A 22186-nucleotide genomic window follows, 5' to 3' on the forward strand; every position below is an offset into this window, starting at 1 on the left:
ATTATTTAAAAAGTCTGCTAAAATGAAATCTTCTAACTTCTGGTGACAGAGCTAATTTCTGACTTGTACTGTGGTTAAATTGCTTCTCCTGAAACTGACTTTTTACTAAGAAGTCAGAAGAAATGCTGCTTGCAGTGATGCAGCTGTTGATTTCGCCAGTGAGGTTTTTGACAGTGTGCCAGATAATAATGTCTTATTAAAAAAATTCTACGGATACTTTGAGGTGTGGCTATTTTTTTATTTGTTTTAATTTTTTTCAAGTTCAGCTTTGGCCTGCATCTTAAGAAACTTTGCTGAAATAGTGAGATGCAGAGGAAGGGTATTTTTGTATTATAGCTCAACCATTTGAAACCATTTCGAAGATTCTTGGTCGTCTTTACAATTAGTGAACTTTCTCCAGCTCTAGATCAAATTGTTTTTACTCTTAATTCCTTTCAGATGGTTTTTGTTTAGAACTGAGTTAGAAGAGCTTTTGCTGAATTCTTCATGTGCATCTGGGAACTTGAGAGAAAACAGTCAAATAGAAAATTTTATATTATTGGGAAGAGAGTGAACTTTTCTAGAGCCTTTTCTAGAAAAAGATAAATTTGGGGAGGTTTCTGCAAAATTTACCTTTTTGTATTAATATATAGCTGCTTAACTTCTGTAAAGAAGCTGTCCGGTCAGGTTCACTCTTCTAAAGTGCTAAGACAGACATAGCATTGGAAGTTTCCTGTTGGTTGGCACTTTGTTGGAATCCACAGCATTCTCAGAGAAATTAGTGACTTTAAGAAGAATCTCCATGGTTAACTTGGCAAGTTTGTCACCAGGGACATCAAATTTGCTGAAACTCTCTCTGTTTGGCTCATATGTTTTTATATTTTTGCAGTGTAATTGCAATAGAAAAATACCTTCTTTGCAATTTCAAAATGACTTGTGAATTTCAAGGATTTTTTTTTTTTTTTCTTTCTGGTTTTAACCTGGATTCTTGAACTGGAATGACTAAAAGAAGTAGTGATTTGTTTGGATGATAGTTTTTATATATGTATATGTATGTTGTTAATACACACACACATATAGTTATTTCTTGTTCTGGACTGTGGAACCACTTCAGACTTCTATATTTTCTTGTTTTTTCTTGTCTGTTTTTGCTACCCCATATTACAGATGTGGGTATGCAGTGGAAATCTGTTGACAAGGAAATTGCAGCTTCTCTCTGAGGTTTGAGGTGTTTCTAGCGCAGTGACTGCAAGTATTTTTTGGTTGAAGACTTACAGAAGACATCCTTTATGAGATAGGATTTTGAGTAAGTTTTTTAATAAATGCTAATCCACTTAAGGCTCTCAGAAATGGCAGAGTACTTAAGTGCTTCCTAAAATTAGGTGATACTGAAGTTGTAGGGAGACAGTCTCTGTCACCACATCCAGCGGTTCTGGCAGTGATAGTGAAAGATTATGTTTACCAGCTATAACAGAGTTTTTTCCAAACTGTGGTAGACAATTCCAAGGGGTGTGTAGCCTGGCACAAAACTGAGGATGCTGCTGTTACTGGTACTACTGGCGGTGGTAGTCAGCAAAAAAGTTTTGCTCTGAAGTAGTTACTCTGTTATTTGATAGCTTCACTGTGAATCTGGACAGTGTGAGATATTTAATATTCTGATCACACACTCAAGTAATTCCCTCACTCTGCCTGCTTAAATAGGCTGAAGAGTACAGAGCTCCTTGGTGCAGGGAGTTCTGCTGATAGGATTTCTCAAAGATCGTGTTATTCAAAGAACTTTTTGCTTGCGTTGTCTGCGTAGCTGGATAACATGAGTGTTCTGGATTAGTAGATGGATTCCTTGTTTTTAATGCAAAAAGTTTCAAACAGAGAAGACTATGACTTGGCAGAAGCAGGTTCCTAAACAAATGCGTTGTCAGATCAACCTGTTGACGGTTGCTTGTGTCGCATAAGTGATTGTCTGGAGACTGAATTGTTTGTGGAACTGACAGCCAGATCCAAATACAGTAACTGGATGTGTATGTTCTCCAAAAGGGAAGGCTTGACAGTCAGGAAATAAATAATCATCTGTAGCATGTCCTAATGACCACATACAATGGTAAACATAAGAGAATGAGGTTAAAATATTTAAACAGTGAGTTAGCGTTTCAGGGTGAAACACAATTTTGTTTAAACGTACTCTGTATTGATCCAGTTCAGAGCAAAAATACAGTTTTTGTGTCCCACTTGCTCAGTAGGTATGGTAATTTTCTTCTGTCTCAGAGTGGTGGTGCCGCCTTACTGACTATTTTTTGAAAAATCGTTTGAATTTCCAAACATATGTTTTGTAGATTAATTAAGCATTAATGTTATTTCTGAAGGGTCAGTAGTTTTTTGTTTGTTTTTTGTTTTTTTTTTTTTTTTCCCCCAACTAAATTTTGGTGGAAAAGACTAAATTAGCTGTGAGCCTTTCCTTTACAGTTTCATAACTTAAAATCAGGTTGCTTCCATCTTCTTCATGCAAGGAGCAACTGCATCTGAAATGCCTGGGTCAACATAGAAGAATCACATCTAACCAAAAGAAACACATCAGAGATTTTATGTAGCAGATGCTTTCCATGCTAGTTTTCTGCTGAAATTAATAGAAAGTTTTGATTAAACTTGATATTTTGTCTGGTGTGTGTCTCATACACTTTAAGAGAAAAGATGCAATGATCAGAGTTCTCATGATCCTCTTTACCTTATAGTGTATTAATAATATATGTATCCTGTTATATAACTCATTTTTATGATCTTGTAAGAGATTTTAATTGTTGTACAGTACGTATTTTAAATTTTTGAACTGTTTGAGCATGTATTTCTCAGTCTTCCAGAAGGACCTTGTAATATAGCATATGCGTTTCGTGATACGAGTTGAGCAAAACTCTGTGGTCTGGGAAGTAATTTTACCGTTTGATTTAATATGGAAAACTTTGTATGTAAATTTGAAAGTAGACTCTGCCATCTATGTATTTGTTTTCCTGTGCAATTCTCTGTAGAAATTCTTGACATTAAATTCGTTAAACAGTTAATCAGCAGTGGCTCTCCTTTGCCATAGGAAATGGGTTTTATTCAAGTATTACTCCTGTGAGGAACCAGTTCGGGAATTTTGTTTGTTATCATCTGCTTCCACATTGTATTAATTAGAGCAAAATTATTCCTGTGCATGTGTATAGGTGTATTAGATTTTCATTATTCAACACACACGCAGTATAGTGTTCTTCCTAAACAGAGAATTTGACAAATTCTTCTTCTGATACTCTTTTAGAATACTGACCTCTACAGGTGGTTCGTTCTTTTTCTTTAGACTGCTAGTGGCCTTGAACTACTTCTGTTGCATTTGAAAAGTAAACAAAATAAACCCTGCAGAGAGATTTTTTTCCTTTCCAGTGAGGCTGACAACATCAAGGGACAAAGAAAAAGCTAGTAAAAACCTAGCTAGAGCAGTTAGCTCTTATTTTCCCCTATCATCAATAGCATACTGCCTTCCACCCCCCCCCCACCCCCAACTTTTTTTGTGCTATAACCATATTTGCAATCACTAGTTCATATAGAACATAAATTATGGATTACTTTTAAATTTAAAGGGCATTCATGAAGTTGATTTCTAGAGTTGTTCTAAATGCTTTTTTGTTGTTGAAATATGTGCTGTCTGTGGAAATATTACATATCATAGGGTTTTAGTTAACTCACGAACTTCTACAGGTTATCCATCCTTTTTTATTTTAGTATCCTTGATGCTTTGAGGACCAAGTACTTTTGCCTGTTCTTTGAGGTGCTTGATGTGATTTAGATTCAGTTTGGAGCTCTTAGCTGCTGTTAACAAGGTGCTGTGATTGAGCTAATCAGCCCTGCTATGAACTAGCTCTGGTCTGGAAGCTTAACAGCCTTAAGATCGCTGCTGTTATAGACTTCTAATTTTGGAGCTGTTTTAAAAATGGCTGTGAGTGGATTTTCTTGTGTAAAGGATGGCATGCACATAATAATGACAGTGTTGTAATTGTAGTCAGTATTTTTCTTAGGCCAAATGTTGAGTCTGATAGACCTGTTTGAAATACAGATGTTCCCTTCTATATTTTTTTTTATTTTCTGTTTGGCAGAAAATTTATTATTATGATTTTACAAAATCTTGTAAACCTTGTGTTAGAATGAGGGATGTGGGTGTGAAGGAGATGTAATTGACTCTCAATAGAAAAAGTGTTAAGTACAACACTAGATCAATACAGGCACCACATCAGATTCTTGTATTACTTGTCTGTAACTAGCATTATAGATGGCATTACTCTGGATTCACTCAAGTGCAGCAAGTGTAGAATTTTGGCTTCAAATGTCCTTCATTCTTCATGGAAAATAAGATGAAGTGGCTTAGCTTCATGTGTATTTTTAGAATCTTCTGTAAACTACTAAACTCTGGTTTCATAATGAAGGAGTTAAGAACCTATATTCAATTGAAATTCTGTATGAATAGAGTGTATTAGATTTTTAAGACTTCTTCAAAACCTAATTAGTCCTTGGATAACTTAGAGCCTTCACAGATATTAAGAGGTCCCACCGTGTGTGAAGCCTTTGTTCACATTGAACCTTTTTCAATAAAGGCAGGTGTAGATTGTTTCTCCATATTTCTTTTTTGTCTGTTAATATGTTTTATTTTTACTGCAGTATTTCTTAGTTTTTTTTTTTTAGTTTTCTTTCTCCCATAATAGATTCAGCATTAAAATAATGATACACTCTGAGTCCTTTAGGAAAATGAAAAAGGCTGAAGTGTATACAGTGTTACGGTTTCTTGATAATTGGTTACGAAAATATATCTTACTCAAGGCAAGTTATGCCCCTAATGTTTAAAAATTCAGCAGTGAACTTGAAAATGTAAAAGGAAGTGACTTCAGATTTATTTCTTTATTGTCTTTTTTTTTTAAAAAGAAAAGCCAATCAAGGAATAAAATCCCTACAACAATTCATATTCTGTACTGTGAAGTTGATATTGTAATCAGCGATGTAGACAGAATTTTTTTGAAGTCCATATTACATATATATATACCTGAGTGAAGTGCATGTGTACTTCCTTTGTGTGATCTTTTAAATACAAGCTTTACATCTTAAGATGTGTGCAGTGAAGTAGAAGAGAATTGCTACTGGAGCTCTTTGTACTTGAATTTTTACATGTTTCACATGCATCCTGCTAAGTGCTTTAATGTGCATTCGTTCAATTCACTGGGCTTTCATATCACTTGTGAAAATTCAGTGAGGTAGTTGTGTTGGTTTGGCTTGCCAAGGAAATCCAACGTGTGTCTGTGGAATGGGCACAAAAGGACACAAATGTCATCTAGTATAGCCCTTCAGTTATGTGAGTGTATCACATTTGTTTGAATTCTGGTGAAGTGTTTAGTTATGAATTTGATTTACAAGTATATCCTAATTTTCTTAAGAGTATGTGGGCCAGCCTTTTCTAAAGGAATACACTTTGCTTTTTCAGTCCACGTGAACATGTGTTGTGGAGCTGTAGGTGAAGTTTAGTTTGAACTGCCCTATTACATGTGTGAATCTTCAGAATGCTCTCTCACATCTGGGACGAAAGGTTTAATGTTTTTCTTATGAACCTGTGTCAGTAATCCTTCACATATAAATTGGAATGTGAAGAGACATTTGATGCCTTTCACAAAGTGTGATCTGCAAAGCACTTAAGTGATAGTAGGTTGAAGGGTAATATTCTTTGAGTGGAATACAAGACATTCTTTCTCAAATACTGAGTCATGGTTGTCTCTTTCAAAAAGGCACTGTTTTTTCATGTTTGTTATTTTATGTATTTAACAGAATGTGAAAAGTTTGTCTTCTATTAAAATTATTTGATAATCCTTGTAAAAGGTAATATTTTATTTTTAGTGGCTGAGCAAAGCTGGGCATTTAGACAAATTTCATCTTATTGAAGTGTTGGAGAATGAAAAAGTAAAGTACAAAGTGAAGCAAAATCTGAAAGCCGTTGCCAGAGCTAAAAGCAGTAACAGAGAGAGAACCGAATGCATGATTCAAGGCCAACAAGATTTAAACTTAAAGTCACCACCCAGAGAGGCGATGTATTTAAATTGGCTTGTTTTGGCAGTGCTTAAGATTCTAAAATATAAAAGAGAAAATAGGCTATAGTAATTTATAGAAGCAACTTATTTGGCACATGGAACCCAAGACTTGTTTTGGCCAAAATTCAAAGTGTACTTAAAAATTTTAAAATAAAGATTCTTACTTTTTGTCTTTTAATTACAGAAGAAACAGAGGGAAGGAAAGTTCTTGGGTTTTGTTGCCATTTATTTTGAAGTAATTTACTCTTCCTCAATATTTTAGCTAAAATTCTAGCAAGTGAATGATAAAGTGTGTGTGTTCTGGCAGTGTTGAACTTTGTGCTAACCTGTTTCTGCCCTAGCACTGAGCAGATTTGATATTTTTAAGATTTTATGAAAATTATTGGTGTTTCATATAATTGAAACATGCATTTATGTATTCAGTTATTTTTCTCACAGACTGGCATAGTATCAATGGTCCAAAAAAAGCCTGTAGTCCCAAAGTAGACTGCAGGATATTATGCATCAACACAGTGATGCCTTTTTTCTTTTTTTTTTTTTTCTTTTTCTCCTGAAGAAATCACTATGTTTTTAAAATATAGCCAGTCTCAGAACTAGAGAATGCTTGAAGAGTGAAGGGCTAGGGAAGCCGACCCTGACTTTGGCCATGTCTGATTCTTGTGCTCTCCCCTTCCTTTCTGCCAATACTAGTGTTCTTCTGGCCCGGTAGTGGAATTCTGTGAGCTAATCTGGCCAGAAACCAACAAGGGGGTTTTTTTGTTGGTTTTTTTTGTTTGTTTGTTTTTTTTTAATGGTTCCGTTTTCTACTGGTTTCTTCCTGAACTGGTTTACTGCAGGACCCTACACAACTCTGATGCTAGTATGAGGGAGGAAGACGTGAAAGCCGGGCTGTGGGCAGTGGGGACAGCGAAGTGTTAAGGGAAGCAGGATGGCCTCCTTTGGGTGGCAGCCAGCCCTTAGCTGTTAGTAGGATAGGCTTGTGTTTGCACACATAAAACTTGACTCATAAGCTGTTGTCTGACAATGATTCTTGCATCAAAATCCCTTGTGAGGAGTTGGTAAATGCTGCTTGCCTGTTTGCAAGGCTTACTTTGCATAGGAGATTTTGTACTGCTGTAGCTGGCACGTTTGGCTAACCAGGTCTGCTGGCTGCTGTGCTGGCACAGCTGGTGGTGACAGGCTCTTTGCAGTGCTACGGAAATGAAGGTTTTTAGTATCCTTCCACTTCTTATTCTTACTCACCCATAATATTAAACTTACAGCCTTTGTCCTAATTTTAATGTAAAATTATTAGCTCCTGTGTTCTCATTAGATATACCTAGAAATCTGTTCTTAATTTTAAGGTGTAAGTTTTATAGGAATGGAGTTGTGAGACTGATGCTTTTGTAGAAGGAGAGACTTTTAAAACATCCTGGGAGGAAGAATTTTAAAAAAATAATTAGTTATTGATTGCTACTTGCTTTTTGACTATAGACTGTTCAAGTTAATGTTTGGAAGTGTTTAATACTGTATTACTATTGTAGGAGGGATAATTACCAGGTAAGGGTGCTTTTTACCACAGAAAGATGGTCTACTGCATTTTATTGGCTTTCAGCATTTTCTAGCTATAACCTACAGAACTGCTGTAACAGCATACTTTGAGAAGCACCAGCAAATTTGTTTGTTTATTCAAAGTGCAACTTGTCCTTGATTAAAAAAAGAAAAAAAAAAAAAAAGGCTTGGGTGCACTTTAACAGCAACAGGTATGTCAGTTCCAGCTGTAATGAGAATGAAGGCAATTTAAAATGGGGTTACTTGAATATAAATTTCAGTACTAACTTTACCGTCAAAGTTCTGCTTCTAAAATGTGTATGGTTTCTAAGTGCATTTTATTAAGAGTGTTTTAGCTCATGTAACGTTTGTTACAAGAAAAGCATTGAAAACTCACATTTCTATAAAAAGTGTGATATTTAGGATTTAAGCCAAGGAGAAATGTTATGCAGTCCAGCCAGACTATGGAGTATCAAATGAAAACCTAGCAGAAGAAATAGGAGGAAGAACTGGGAAGTCTTCAAACAGGGGGGGAAAAAATGTCTTTCTTTTGGTTAAGAAGTAAAATTGGAGAAATCTTGACGTTTTCACTAGCAAATGTAGATATTTCTGGACTCATTTCCACCAGACCCAGATCCTGCCAGATTTAGTAGTTATTTTTTGGAATGGAAAAAAAAGTTATTATTTTAGTTAGTGTGATACTACTTCAAATTCTTTTCAGAATAGTTGTATGTTTCTGCTAAATTAGCAATGTTAAACTGTTGTATTTATTCTTCAGCATTTGAATTACCACAGCACTAAAGAGGGAGTCTTGATTACTCTAGACTTGTTACTTCTGTGCTACTGATTCTCTAAAGGTGTAATTTTGTTGTTGAAAGGCAATCTTTCCAGATTTAGAAGCTGTAACAACACAGATACATTGCAGAAGAATTTTAAAATGCGGTTGATACTGAAGTGCAACAGAAATTAGTAGGTCAGCTAATACCTTTTTGTTACGAAGGAAGAAACTAGTGAATACAGGCACCAGGCAACTTACTACTTCAGTGAGCTGTGGTGAGACATCTTGGCTCAATGGGAGGAATAGCCTTTCTTTTAAATAAAGGGAAAAAGTGGAAATACCTAATGAACAGAAACAAAAGTTTTTGGGGATTGAAGGTAAACTAGGCTTCTTCAGACATCTTAGTTGCTGCAGTACTGCCATGTATTAATGCAAGGCCCATTAACATCCAGCAGCAATCCTCCTTCCACCTTGTTTGTTGATGTAGGAGACAGAACTGTATCATATCAGCTTTCCAGCATTGTGGGCGCACCATCATTTACTGCCACTCACGCTAAGGGAGCTGTCAACACAAAGCCTGCCTGCCTGACTCAGCAGGCGGCTAACCGCCCAGGCAGCAAGGAGCTTGATTCAGCAAATATTTGCACAGATGTAATGATATCTGGGAAATTTAAAGATAGATTTCTCTCCTTTGACAGAGAATGTCATATTTTCTTACTTTGAGGCTCAAAAATACAAAATCTCTGTCAAAGAAGTGGTTGGAAGAAGTGTCTCAATGTTGAGGAAAGAGAGGTTTCTTTTTGTTTGTTTGTTTGGTGTTGGGTTTTTTTTGTTTGTTTGGGTTGGTAGGATTTTTTTTGAGGTATCTGAGGGCCCTGCTGGCAGCACAGGCTGTGCCAGATCTGCATCATTTGTTCAGTCTGGATTCTGGCAATGACTTTTGGAAGTAATGGAATTATTGAGAACTGTTGGTTTTGGACGTCCGCAAAAGGAGAACATCTGGCAAGAGTTTTACTACATTCCAGCTAGCTTATGGAGGGGGAAGCACTGGTTTAGTACAAAATGCATACTGGAAAAAGTAATCCTTGATTACTTGGCTAATGCTAACTTCCATCAGCTCAAATTTTCAGCTGTATAAATGCAGGTAGAGATGCTTCTTGCAAGTTTTTAATAGTTCACTTTTACTTTAAACCTTTTTTTCTCCATGCCTAAAATAATAGAAGAAAACACTTTTTGCTCTAGGTAGCTTTTTTTATTGAGGAAATAGATGCTATCTTTCCCTTGGACAAACCATCCGGGCACTTCATTGAGCTGCAAGGGCAAATGGTGAAGCCCTAACCTTGCAAAAGCTTCTTTCTTGGATGAAAATGAAGTATGGAGGGTTTCTTCTTGATTTTTGGCGAAAGAGGAGAAAGATAAGTGAAACGGGTTGTAATAATTAGTTAAGTCAAAGTTTCCTGTGTTTCGTCTTTTTTACATGTAACTTAGAGCTAGTACCACATCTCTAGATGTTCTAGATTAACAGCTGTGCAATGCTTGTATTTAGCCATTAAGCATTCTTCCCTGTTTAAATACTGAACAGATAAACTTTGGTTTTAGAATAAAAGATGATGTTTAATGCTGACATGTTTGTATAGTAGACACTTTACCCCAGCTGAATTGAAAGAGCCATAATTCTCTTATGAAGAACTTATGTTCACAGAACCCCTTGATGTGTAACTTCTGTTTTGTTCAGTAATGGGAGTTCAGTCCTGTGGGTGAGTCTGTTGGATGTACTCTTCAGAACAAGTAATCATAAGATATCTTCTTTTTAAAGATACACCTGTCTAAAGGTAAACCCGAAAATCTTTCAAGCGTCTTTGTATTCTACATGCTTTGTTTTATGAAAAGGTAAGATGTTAGTGTCTTGTTGCTTTAATGTGAGATGCCATGATGCTGCTAATAGATAGATTTCAGATTTCAGTAGTGTAGGGTAGCCAAAAATCTGATGTAGAGATACTATATACCTTTAGCAAAGAGTAGGTTTTCTTCCACAAGCTTTTAGGAAACGGCTTGGTCTAGATTTTCTGAAGATCAAACTGAGACTTCTGTGATCTTGACTGCATATCTGTAAATAACTTTGTTTCCAATCATAGAAGTGTAAATGTGGAATTGCATTGTCACTTCCTTGGCTATACCGTATTTTACTTAAAGTTCAAAATCCTGGCTCATTAAGATGCAAGGTTTTTGTGTCATACTTTATTTTTCCTCTGGTTCACCTACATGAACTTGGAAATTCAAAATATATGATGTTTCTCACAAATGTATTTTTTCAGCTTTTTTTTCTTTTTCTCTGCTCTTAAACTGCTTGGTATTTCAGAGGCTCTCTTTTTCCTTAAAAGGCTTGAGTGTTAATTAATGCATTAATGATCTTCTAAATATCAACAAAGTACTTTTAATTTGTTGCAATTAGATAATTTTAATTGTACATGTATAAAGATGCATGACAGTCATCAACACCATGAAAGGTTACTGACCTCAGGTTGATCTCGGAGTTTGTTTTCAAGAGGGTCAAAGTTTGCTGGACACCTTATGATACAGTAAATGACTGAAAGCACTTTTTCTTAATGTTTTTATATATGTTGTTAGAAAAGCTATCACACTTTTGGTGTTTTCTTAGCGCCTCAGTTAAAGACTGTGTAACTCGGATTGTATTGTGCTCTGGTGCCTGAATTGGCAGCTTTCTGTACTGTTGTAATACAGTTGGTAACAGTAGCTGATAACTGTGAGGCTATATTTGATTTTTTTTTGGCCTGATGTGTGCACTCTTGTGACACTGGCCTTGATTTGGTGTATATAGAAATATATATATATTTTAGAGCGTGTGGTTATAGGAAGCTGTTGAGTCATAACTGAGGTAACCACAGGAAAATTTGCCAGTAGAACGGATTGTTATGATAGCTAATATCATAGGCTTGAGACTTGCTTGTTAGAGCTGTTCAATCTGATACTTCATGGTTCAAGATAGAGGAGAATAAGCAGTGTCGTGCAATTTAATAGCAGTTTAACTGTGTGTGTGTTTGCATGTGAATAAAAGCTCTGGGTCGTAGCCCTGCTAAAGGCTTGATCTCTAAGCTGGTTTGCTTTATTCACATTTGTAACGAGGAAGGTTTCAAAATATACTGTGTGTGCACACATGTAAATATTATTTATATACAGCACATAATCCATGAAGATGCACATTTAAATTTTTATTTTAGAATTTTAACCTCAAATTGGATGGAAGAATAATATTAAAGCTTGTATTAATAAAGGGAAATTTTTTTTTCTGGGGAAAAGAATAGCTGTATTGTGTAGTGCTCTGAGCACCTCTGAATTTGTAAGGAAATTATTTTTTTTTAAACTAGTTTAAATGGTAACTTTTTATAGTTTTCGTCATTAGTTTATGCTTGAACTGTCTGAATAAACACGGACAAAAACCAAATGTGTTGCATACAGCATATTACATATGGAATTGTAAATATGCTCTCCTCTTTGAACAGTACCTTATGTACTTTTTCTGGCAAGATGGATGTAGCAATGTGGAGTTTTCTGGTTTAGTACACTTCAGGTGGGAATTGCCAGTTCCGATTTTATTTTGAGCAGGTTGTATTGTATTTAAAGTGTCCAGGTCATGCCAGGTCACTTGGTGCATTCAGTGACGTGAATTAGAGTCTAGGAAGCAGAGAATACGAGGAAAGAGAAGCAGGTAACTTCTGACATTTCTGTAAGAGCACTGCTATTACAGGAATTAATAACCTAATGTTGTTGTTCTTAGGGTATACCTGGGCCTTATTACAAGAAATGAATAGGATTGTTTGTGAAATTAAGTTAAAAGTAGTAACTGCCTCTTTTTTTTTTTTTTTAATAGCAAATTGTATTTAGGTAATGAGTGGGAACAAATCTGAAACATATTTGATAGTTTTGCAGGACTGTATTACTGGTACTGACTTTTGATGTCAATAGACATTGCTAAAACAAATTAAAGCTTTTCATTAGGTTTCCTGAACCAGCACAATTTTATTCCATTTTATTCTGACTTTATACAATGTAATTATTTTGCTGTATTAGAAAAAGTTCTTCAAATGTACACCCCAAAGTTGTATGCTGACCTGTGAAAATACTGTGCTTGCAAATAATTTTCAGTATGAAAGTATAGGTTTTAAAATGCTTTCCATAAAGAGAGAGTTCAATTTCTGAAATGCTTTAGGTTACAACTAATTTTTAACACCTGTCAATACTAATTTTGGTCTAAGTTTTGGTTATTGCCCAGGCAAGTTGTGTACTTGCTCTACATTCTTCCCACTTGAATAATTTTGTTTTACTGGAGTTTTAATTGTGATTGCTTATTCTGGGGATAGAAATTAACTTTGTGTAGCATATTTTATTGCCTACTCCTAAAATAATCTCCACAATAGCTGGCATAGTGGATGTTTATTCTTTGCTATGTCAGATAATCATGCTCTGGGATTCTCGAGGATAAACAATGTTTCAAAAATGCAAATTAATTTATTTAATACTATTAATAATCACTGTTGATATTTTAAACAGATCTTGCAAACTGATCTTTGCAAAGAAAAATATTCAGATGGAAGCTAGTGTTTTATGGGTAATAATTGAGATAACCGATGTCGCCTCAGGGTGGCTACAGTCCTTGCAGCGCTTTGTTGAGCTTTTAAATGTTTGCCATTAGAGGCTTGTAGTTAACAGCCTCAACTCTACATAGTTACCTGACTGGGCAGGTGGGGAAGGATATTGAAACCAACAGTTAAGACCAGAAGAAATCTCACTTTTAGACCACACAATGAATTAAGTGTTCAATCTGTGAGTCTGAGGTTCAATACAGGGAGGAGAGTGAGCAGCATCATGCAATTAAATAAAATTATCTCAGGAAGTTTCCTGAAAGAATTGTCCAGAGTTTGTACCAGACCACTCTGACTCAGTATAGTGTTTCTCTGACCTATCCATAGCACTTGCGTTAATCTTCTCTGGAGCAAAAGGTACGAAAAGGGATACTGCTCCTCCCACTGTGCCTCTAATAATCAATTATATTACTGGGGAGGAACTTTCCTTTTTGATCCAGAGGGATGGGGGAAGCTCGTATCCATATACTGTAAGGCAAGCGGGACGTTCTCTGAGAAACAATATGGATTGATATTTGAAGTTTCTTTTAATTGCCCCCCCCCCTCCCCCCCTCTGCTTGAAGTACTTCCCCTTGCTTTTATTGGGGGGGTGGATGGAGAGAAAGCCCTCTATTTATATAGTTTGAAATGAAAATGGTTTGTCTTTTTACCTAATCATAATGTTACATCTGAATTTATCCCAATGGCACTTAAAGTGGTTAGAGTGTTGATATGTTGCCTGGGTTTCATTTCTCTTCTCAATTTGATTAATGCCCTTAGCTTTGTATATTTTAAGCCCACCACATGATATCTATTGTCAAGATGCTTTTGGTTTTGAGTGGTTCCCCCCCACCCTGCACCTAGTAAGAAATGTGTGGAACTATATCTTGTCTTTACTTGTTTATTTGACTGGCAAATTTCAGGTACTTTGGTAGAATATAAATGATTTTATTATGTTATTAAAAATATTAAGTCTACTATAAAATGAGAAATATTTTCTATTTGGAATCACCAAGAAGAGAGTGAGAACTAGTCTTAACCTACTGAAATTTTAAATTTTTACTTGAGATACTATTTCTTCATCAATAATATTTCTTTTTGCATCCCCTTACTAGAAAGTCTAGACCTAAAATGTAATTGTAGGTAATAATTTTTATCATACTTCACAATAGACCTTTGCAATATAGGGTCTTAATGGTACATTGATTTGTTTGGGTGTCTAAGATGCAAAATACAATCAATGCTGGTATGGTGTTTGCTCTAGGTTTTTTTGCAATTGATTTCAGTTGAATCTTATCTGAAGGAATATCATTACTTTGAAACAAAATTGGATAAAGAAGCTATAAAAGATAAAAGCTCACACCTTGAGTACCTAGTATAACAATCTACAATGTGATTTTTTTTTTTTGTCAAATCATTTATTTGATCAACATCATAGCAGATGGTAACCCTATAAAGTATATTATCTTGTTTACACGAACCTGTGTCTCTTGAAATAAGTTTTAAATATGGTCTTCTTTGCCTTATACCAGCAAGAACAACAACTTTCATTTCAGTTTGATTGTAAGATCCAATTTTTTTATTAGATGAATTTTGGAGTGAATACATATGTTGGAGTAATGAGGCAACAGGTTTCTTAAGCTTTTCTTATAAAAGAGCTTGAAATGCTCACAGTGCCATCTTAAAAGTGACATTAAGCAAAGCATTTTTAGAATTCAGTGCATAAAGCCAGAAAGCATCCTCGTGACTGCTTGGCCCAGTCTTCCTGAGGTGAGTGAGGAACACTCAGCCTTTCCTGTGGCCTGGCCGGGGTCCCGGATTTGGGCTGTGCTCTGTCTGCACAGCTGGCTGAGGGCAAGGGCCACATCCTGCCAGTCCTCCCTGGGACAGCGGTAGTGAGTGCAGTAGAGGTGCCGTGTGAGCCAGAGCAGCCACAGACTGCCAGCTGAATCTGCTCGAACAAAGATCAAGCTTACTGAATTACTCTAGGAAAACTATGGTGTATCTGCTATAGCAGTAGCCAATTTTGATTAAGAACTATGAAATCAACTCATGAGTCATTTCAGTAACTCTTCGTTCTCAATGCCTACTTAGAAAAACGAAGTGGAGGTAGAACCTCGTTATACTTCTGTCTGCCTGACTGCATATCTCTGTGTTATTAGACGTTTATAAGATACAGTTGTTGGATTTCCCCCTTTTTTGCATTGCCTAACCAGATTGAGATACTGCAGCTTTTGCCTGTACAGCATGTTTTTCAGTGCTCTGCTAACTGTCACAGCTCTCCTGTGCCCTTTAACATCCATGATGAGTTAGTGGATACTGGAATTGGGACACCGTGTTTTCTTGTGGAAGGGGTTATATGAAGGTGGTGATCCCCCTAGTTTCTCCATTCTGTTTTGTGTTTCCCAGGAAAACACTTGAACCCTTTTGATGACACTTTTTTGCTTTGGGACTTTACTGGATTTATTACCATAGATGACTCCTATGTTTGTTCTTACACTTCTTACACTTTGTTCCCCACTTTAGGCTCTCCTCCCAGCTGGAAGGTGTCTTATGCTCCTGGCTCATTCACATAGAGCTACCTTGGGCTGTATTAAAAATATGTGTTGTTTGTTTGTGCCCAGCCTGCTAGAGTTTGTCTGGGTCTTTGTTTCTTGCAGTCTTTGTTGGTTTTCATTTGTCATCAGTGGAGAAAACGCAAGTGTACAAACCAGAACAGATTCCTTGAGCACCATAGTAGACACGTATCTGATTTCCTGGTGGAGTGTTGTTGGCTAGCTGGTTCTCTGTTTGTTTGGCGTGTGCTATGTTGATAGGGGCTGAGGGCAGCAGGGATGTTGTTCCAAGTCAAATCCAGATGTCAAGCAGTAGTAAGTCAGAGTGCCAGTGTTCTGTATGCAGTGTATGAAATTCTTCCTTGTAGCCTTCAAGGAGGTTCTAAAGTGTGAATGCATGTGCCTCGTGTGCAAATTCTAATTAAAGGGTAGGTGTAGATGCAAGCCTGTTTTGGGCTTAAAAGAAAAAATGCTGCGTGGAAAGGAGGAAAAAGACACCTGACAGAAAAAAAGGAAGTGTGTTGATATTTCTGACTAGCTAACTGCACTGGGCTTTTTTAGAAGAAAGAATTCTGGGGACTATTTAGAGATTAATTTTCCTTTCCATCTTAAACTGTTAAATTTTGTTTTAGAGCAGTTACTTTAAACAACTTATTTGCATAATTCAAATGGTAGAATTAAAATATGAGAATTTTTAGCTATACATGTGCTGATTTAGCAGAACCTTAACATAAGTCCTTATGTCCCACTGACTCAAGTTTTTAAATGAGTAACATGTTTTACTGATTAGGGGTCATGCATCTAAACACTCTATGCATAACCATTATCTACTGATATATTTCCTAAATGGGTTGATATAACGTACTGTGTCTTAGACTTTCCCAAAGACTTTGTCTTGAAGTGAGATATTTTTCTTTTCTTCCCCCCAACCCCTCCTACTATATGTCTCTTTGAAACTAAAGCAATGGGAGAGTTGTTATGATAATGACTGCATTACTAGCGCTGTTGTTTCTGGCAGAAAAGAGTTGGTTGTGCCAAAAGATTACTTTTGCCTTTGTCAGTGCCAGCCACGACTTTTTACTCAGCGCCTGGATCAGTTACAATGAAACAACAACAATGCTGTCAGCTGCAAAATGCAGCAAACTTCCATAAACTGCTGGCTCAATATAGTGGTGGTTTTGCGTTTCAAAGTGTTCTCCAGCCTTGAGGATCTTTCCTGCAGTACACAGTCTATAGTTTTTATCTGGGTGACTGTACTGTGCTTTAACATGCCTTCTGCTGCTTGTCTTTGTCAAAGCAGTATTCTGTGGCTTCATAACACACATTTCTTAAGGAGATAATGATTAGAAAACTATTACTCCATAGGTAGCTATTTACAGTATTTCTTTGCGTTGTATTTTGTCGTGTGGCCAGTCTGAGATATATGCATGAAAATTTTATAGTTGCAATATAAAGTTAGGGTTTAGGGATGATTATATGGAGTAACTTGCACTCAGCTCTTATTTATAAATTGTGACACGAAGTTCTTATTTGTAAATTATGACATTATAAATCTTCATAAATAGCTTATACACCACAAAGAATTTATGCCCTGTATCAAAACTATTTGAGAGAAGCTTGGGTGACAGGGAACTAATGAGTTGTGGTTTGTAGGCCAAAGTGCGTGGAAGTCTGCAATTTAGGATCGAAGTGTTCCACCTGGTAAAAAAAAAAGATCTTGTGATACAGATAAGGAACCTAATTACTAGAACAGTAACCTTATCCTATATGAAGGAATTTGCTATAGGATTTCAGGTACTTTTGCAATTAGTTGTTTTGGAATGTGGTTTAAAGATGTTTAACCAATTACCTTTGAATAGAAAGTAAGTGGTGACAGTGTTGGCAACAATATTTCTAATTGTTGACTAGATAATACAGGGGTTATATATTCTGATACTGAGTTTGAAGATCTCCCTATTTTTTCCTTCCCCTTTCTCTTTTGAGCTGTAACCTGGATTTGCATAAAGGGAACCGATTCTAAAAGAACCGTTACAGAGTTTAAAAAGATTCCTGTTTTAGTAGGGCGGACACCACGAGACTCTGTAGGGTTTTTTTTAAGCCATTGAAATATAATCAGACTGTCTTGCCTTTTTCCCCCCTTATGCTAAAATATCTTGCGTGTCACGTAAAGACCAAGCAGGGGAAATAATTTCGCACATTTTACAATACTTAAGCAAGACATGAGAGCAAAGAATAGATAACAAGTATACATTTCACAGTATGTGCTGCAATAATCAATGCTTAAGATGCAGGATGAATCAGGCTGTGCAAAAAGCCAGGCTAACATCGTTGTGCTTGTTTTGTTACTCATGCTAATTTCTTACGGATTGGGTAGGGCAGACACTGCAGACTGGCAAATCTTCTTGACTTTTTTATGCTTCTGTTTTCAGCAGCTGCAGGTGTCCACATGAGTAGATTGCTTTCTTAGCCAGCTTCATTAACAAGGAAACTGTTCATCTTAAGTTTTGTTTTTAGGAATATTGTTTAAGTATATGGAAGCAGATGAATTTGCTTTAAGTGAATGGAAGCGGATGAATTGGCTTTCAGGTTGCATCAGAGAGCGTTATGCTTTTGCTATTTTTTCTTATAGGTCTGTATTTTTCTTTTAATTGCTAGGCATGGATGAACGAACAGGTGCCACATCCTGGGGAACAAGTGGTCAGCCAAGTCCTTCATATGAATCTTCAAGGGTAAGGTTTCCACATAATAATTCATAGTGAAAGTTTATGGGAATGTACAGTGAAAATCAGCAGATAATTTGGCAATGTTTTTGAAGGGTAAGCTGCTTTAAATACACAGATTAGCATCTTTTAGAGACTTTAATGACTTTGATATGCTGCAATAGCAATTCAGATTTCTAAGGCTAAAAAAAAATCGGTTAAGAATTTATGAAAATAAATTGTACATAACTGTATGCTTGAATGATGAGCATCTGTTTTATTTACCTTATGGTCAGAAAACGAAAGTAGAAGTCATGTTACTTATTCAGGAGCAGTTTTATTGGCAAAGTGTAGGGAACGCTTGCCTCTCCATTAACATTAGCCAGCTATAGTATCTGCTGTGTCATGATGTTGGAGAGAGGCTTCTCTTTTTAAATACCTTCCTCCTGTTCGTGTTGCAGCTTCATCCATCCTGCTTATTGAGCTAAAGGTTTTTGATATTATCTAATATCCTAAAATAATACTGCCTTTTTAAAACCCAACTCAGTGGTCAAGAGCATGCTTTCCCCTTAGTAAATCACATTCCCTTTCATCTACTCAATTTTCTTCTTATGAATATCTACTGCCTAAAAAGCCAATGAACTAAGTACCTAATGAACTAATTACTAGAAATACACAGCATAAATGATGGGGCTGGTTTTAATCTGTTCTGATTTCAGAGAGCCAGAGAGCTGTGCTGGTCTCCACCTTTGCCAGAGAGCTGTGCAGGTTTTCACCTTTGCAGCTTTCTCTTGCTGTGGAATGAAGTGGGTAGGCTGCAAGGTCTTGTCCAGCTCACGGGACATTGTTAAAGCTTCTGACTTTGGAATAGAGTATTAGAGAGATTTATCAAGAAGTCCTGATATTTTTCATTGATCTTTGGTGAATAAATTATAATAAAAAGATAGAAGACCTTTATAGGTTGTGGAAGTATTTCTGTGCAACATAGAAATTAGGTATTTTTTAAAAACATCCTGCATAATTTGAGGCATGAAGCCCAGCCTTTAGATGGCTCTTCTACATTTGAAATGGAATTTTATTATGCAGCTTTAAGTAACTTGTATTCTTATTGCAAGTGTTTTATGTTTTGACACTGATTTATTATGTTGCTGATCAATTTTAATCAATCATCAGTTCAGCTGACCTAACTAACTGGAATTTGAACTTGTGATTCATTGGCTGTGTGGCTATATTAATCACATATTTGTTTATATTAGAGGATCAGCCAGCTAACATTCCAATAATGTAAAGTCAGGGTGCCTGTTGTTTGTTTCTTTGTTGTTTGGGGGTTTTGTGGGTTTGTGTTTTGTTTTTTGTTTTTTTACTGTAGCTGAAGATCACAACTAGGAAAATGAAACATTGGTCAAGAATCAAACCCTCCACAAATAATACCATTATACCGTAAAGTTGGTAATAAAGGCAGATGTTAGTGCTCTGACAGAGGTACACCAGAAGTTAGAATCATAGGAAGAGGTCAGTGCTACTTGGGTGTATCTTGAAGAAAAACAAATGCAAATATGTGTTTGTCCTGAGCCCTATGGAAGGCTTCAGGAAAAAGAGAGATGTTAAGTTCTTATACGTCAGGTGTCCCTCTCCCCCCAGAAATTGTAACTTGGACTTGAAATAGTTTATATTTAAGAAAAAAAAAAAAAAAGTGAGACAGAAAAAAAGAAATTTATCCTCCCAGCAAAGAATTCTTGCAGAATCATAATTTATGTTAGGACAGTTTCAGCTAAAGCCAGTTGGACTCTAGCCAAACTGAATATATTGTTAAGAGTTGATGGAATCTATCCCCAGAATGTTATTGAAATATTTCTTCTTCTGCTGGCTAAGTGCAGAGGATTTTTCTCTTGCAAGCTAGTAATTTGAGATGATACTGAGAGTTCATTCTGAAGCACCAATTATTTATAGCTTGTGATGTGGATTTCTTTGTTTTGTTGTTAAAAAAGAGAATATGTTCATTTTTGTTTAAACTGGAGCATACTGTTTTAATAGGTCTTTCTTAATTCAGGCTAGAAACATAAAGTATGTTCAGTTTTAGAGAATTGGCAGTTAATACTGTCTGATTTTTTTGAAAGTTACAGACTTTGAAAATACTGACAGGTAGATTTATTTCACTACTTGTATTTGTGGCTGAAATGAATAATTTTATAGTATAGCTTTTTGTGCATCAGTATAAAGTTTAGAACAGGAGAAGACTGAATACTTGCATAAAAACTTTACTGATTTATAAACTAAAAATTAAATAATAAGGTTCACCTCTTCCCTTTGTGTCCCAAAAAATGTTTTGTATTTTTTGCTTTCTCTTTTTAAAAAGACCTCATTTGTTCCTGTGGTGTTGAGGTAGTAAAGTTTTCTTTACTTTGATAGGGGATTTTTTTTTTTTCTAAAGGCAGCAGAAATCATGTGGGGGGGAAAAACCCCCAATAGTCCTAAATTCTATTTATTGAAAGATTACAAATGTTTTACTACACTAACTTTCTTTTTGGAAAACCTGCTAATTGATATAAATTTAAGAGCTAGTCTCATGTTAGCACAGAACATGACATTAGACTGTCCATAAAATTTCTCCATGGGGTCATCTTAGCTGTGGGCTGTTGGCTGCCCAGTCATGAAGCATTGGTACAGCAGCAGTTCCTGGTGGGATCACTGACCAGGTAGTGGATGCTGGTAGGTTTAGATTTTCCTGAGAGCCCAGTGTGGTTGGGTTGTTTTAGGAGGCATCAGCCACTGGTGGTGGGCTTTGAAAGATTACAAAACATGTGCATCTCCTTGGTGTTATGTGGTATATCATCCTCATGCACTGAGGAATAAGGAAGGCCTGTCCCACAGGCTGGGGATAGCTATTACGCAGAATCAATGTGAAGTGGCTATCCAAAGGAATTCAGAGGGTTTAGCTGATGAATATGGATCTTTTCTTAGACCTTCAATACACCTAAGAATTTGATAGTGGGAGGGGGAAGAAAACAACTTTCTGTGGAGGCTCTGCATGAAGCAATAAAGAATGGGATGTCATATAAACGACAACAGTTTTCTTTTAAAGAAAACTGAATTCCTTTTACAGGAAAACACCATTCCTGTGTTTTCACCAAAAAAGTGATGAACACTAGAAATCTATACTGTATGTATGTAGAATTGGTAATGGTTAAGAGACACAAATTAATTCATCCCATGGCCACATTCTGCAAAAAAGTAGAATAAAGGAAATTCTCCTCTGCATTGAAATCACTGAAAAAGCACTGGATTTCATCTACCAGTCCAAATCAAGTTTGCATGCATAAGTTTTGGATAAGATGTGTGGTCTGTTTTTTGGTTTTCTTTCAACTAATGATACACATTATTCAAAATTCTGAACCAGTAATATAAAGATAAGTTCTGACTACTACTTCATATGATGCCGGATCAGGTGACTCTGAGGAAGAGCTAAAATAAGCATATGGGTCTGTATTGTAAGAATACAGGTCAGGGTTTCTCAGGAGGCATGCTGAATGATACACTTAGTCTTTTACATACGTAGATTATTCCTTGTGGTGATTAACATACAGAGTTGAAGTTATAATTGTCTTACATGTTCAACTTTAACTTCAAAATCCAGTGCTTTTCCCCATAATTTCAACAGAGAATGTTATTCTTGTCCTAATTGTTCTTACTGCTTGCCTGTTTACAGGAAAATGGCAGTCTTCATGGAAAAAGCTCAGACCTCTCTACAGACATAGAAAAGTTGAAACCTCAAGAGGTACCACTTATGCTTTTACCTTGTGTGTGATTCTATTTTTTTTTTTTTTTTTAAATCTGCAGCCTACTACTGGAGTTTTTACAATACAGTGAGAAATTATTTAAGCATTTAAATTGTTGGCCCTGCATTGGCTGGAATTTC

At 36.2% G+C, this 22186-nt stretch overlaps 1 protein-coding gene across 8 annotated transcripts in view; it reads left to right on the plus strand.

Annotated features, from left to right (window-relative positions):
* The window catches only part of TCF12 (transcription factor 12), a 173996-nt gene that overhangs the window by 29623 nt on the left and 122187 nt on the right, over positions 1–22186 (plus strand). For all 8 annotated transcript variants that reach the window (XM_074879940.1, XM_074879943.1, XM_074879942.1 and 5 more), the window contains 2 exons: positions 18227–18300; positions 21977–22045. In XM_074879940.1, coding sequence (XP_074736041.1) covers positions 18227–18300; positions 21977–22045 — 143 coding nt within the window. The remainder of the gene's footprint in view (positions 1–18226; positions 18301–21976; positions 22046–22186) is intronic.

The sequence above is a fragment of the Strix uralensis genome, chromosome 11 (assembly GCF_047716275.1).
Source record: "Strix uralensis isolate ZFMK-TIS-50842 chromosome 11, bStrUra1, whole genome shotgun sequence".
Taxonomy (NCBI): domain Eukaryota; kingdom Metazoa; phylum Chordata; class Aves; order Strigiformes; family Strigidae; genus Strix; species Strix uralensis.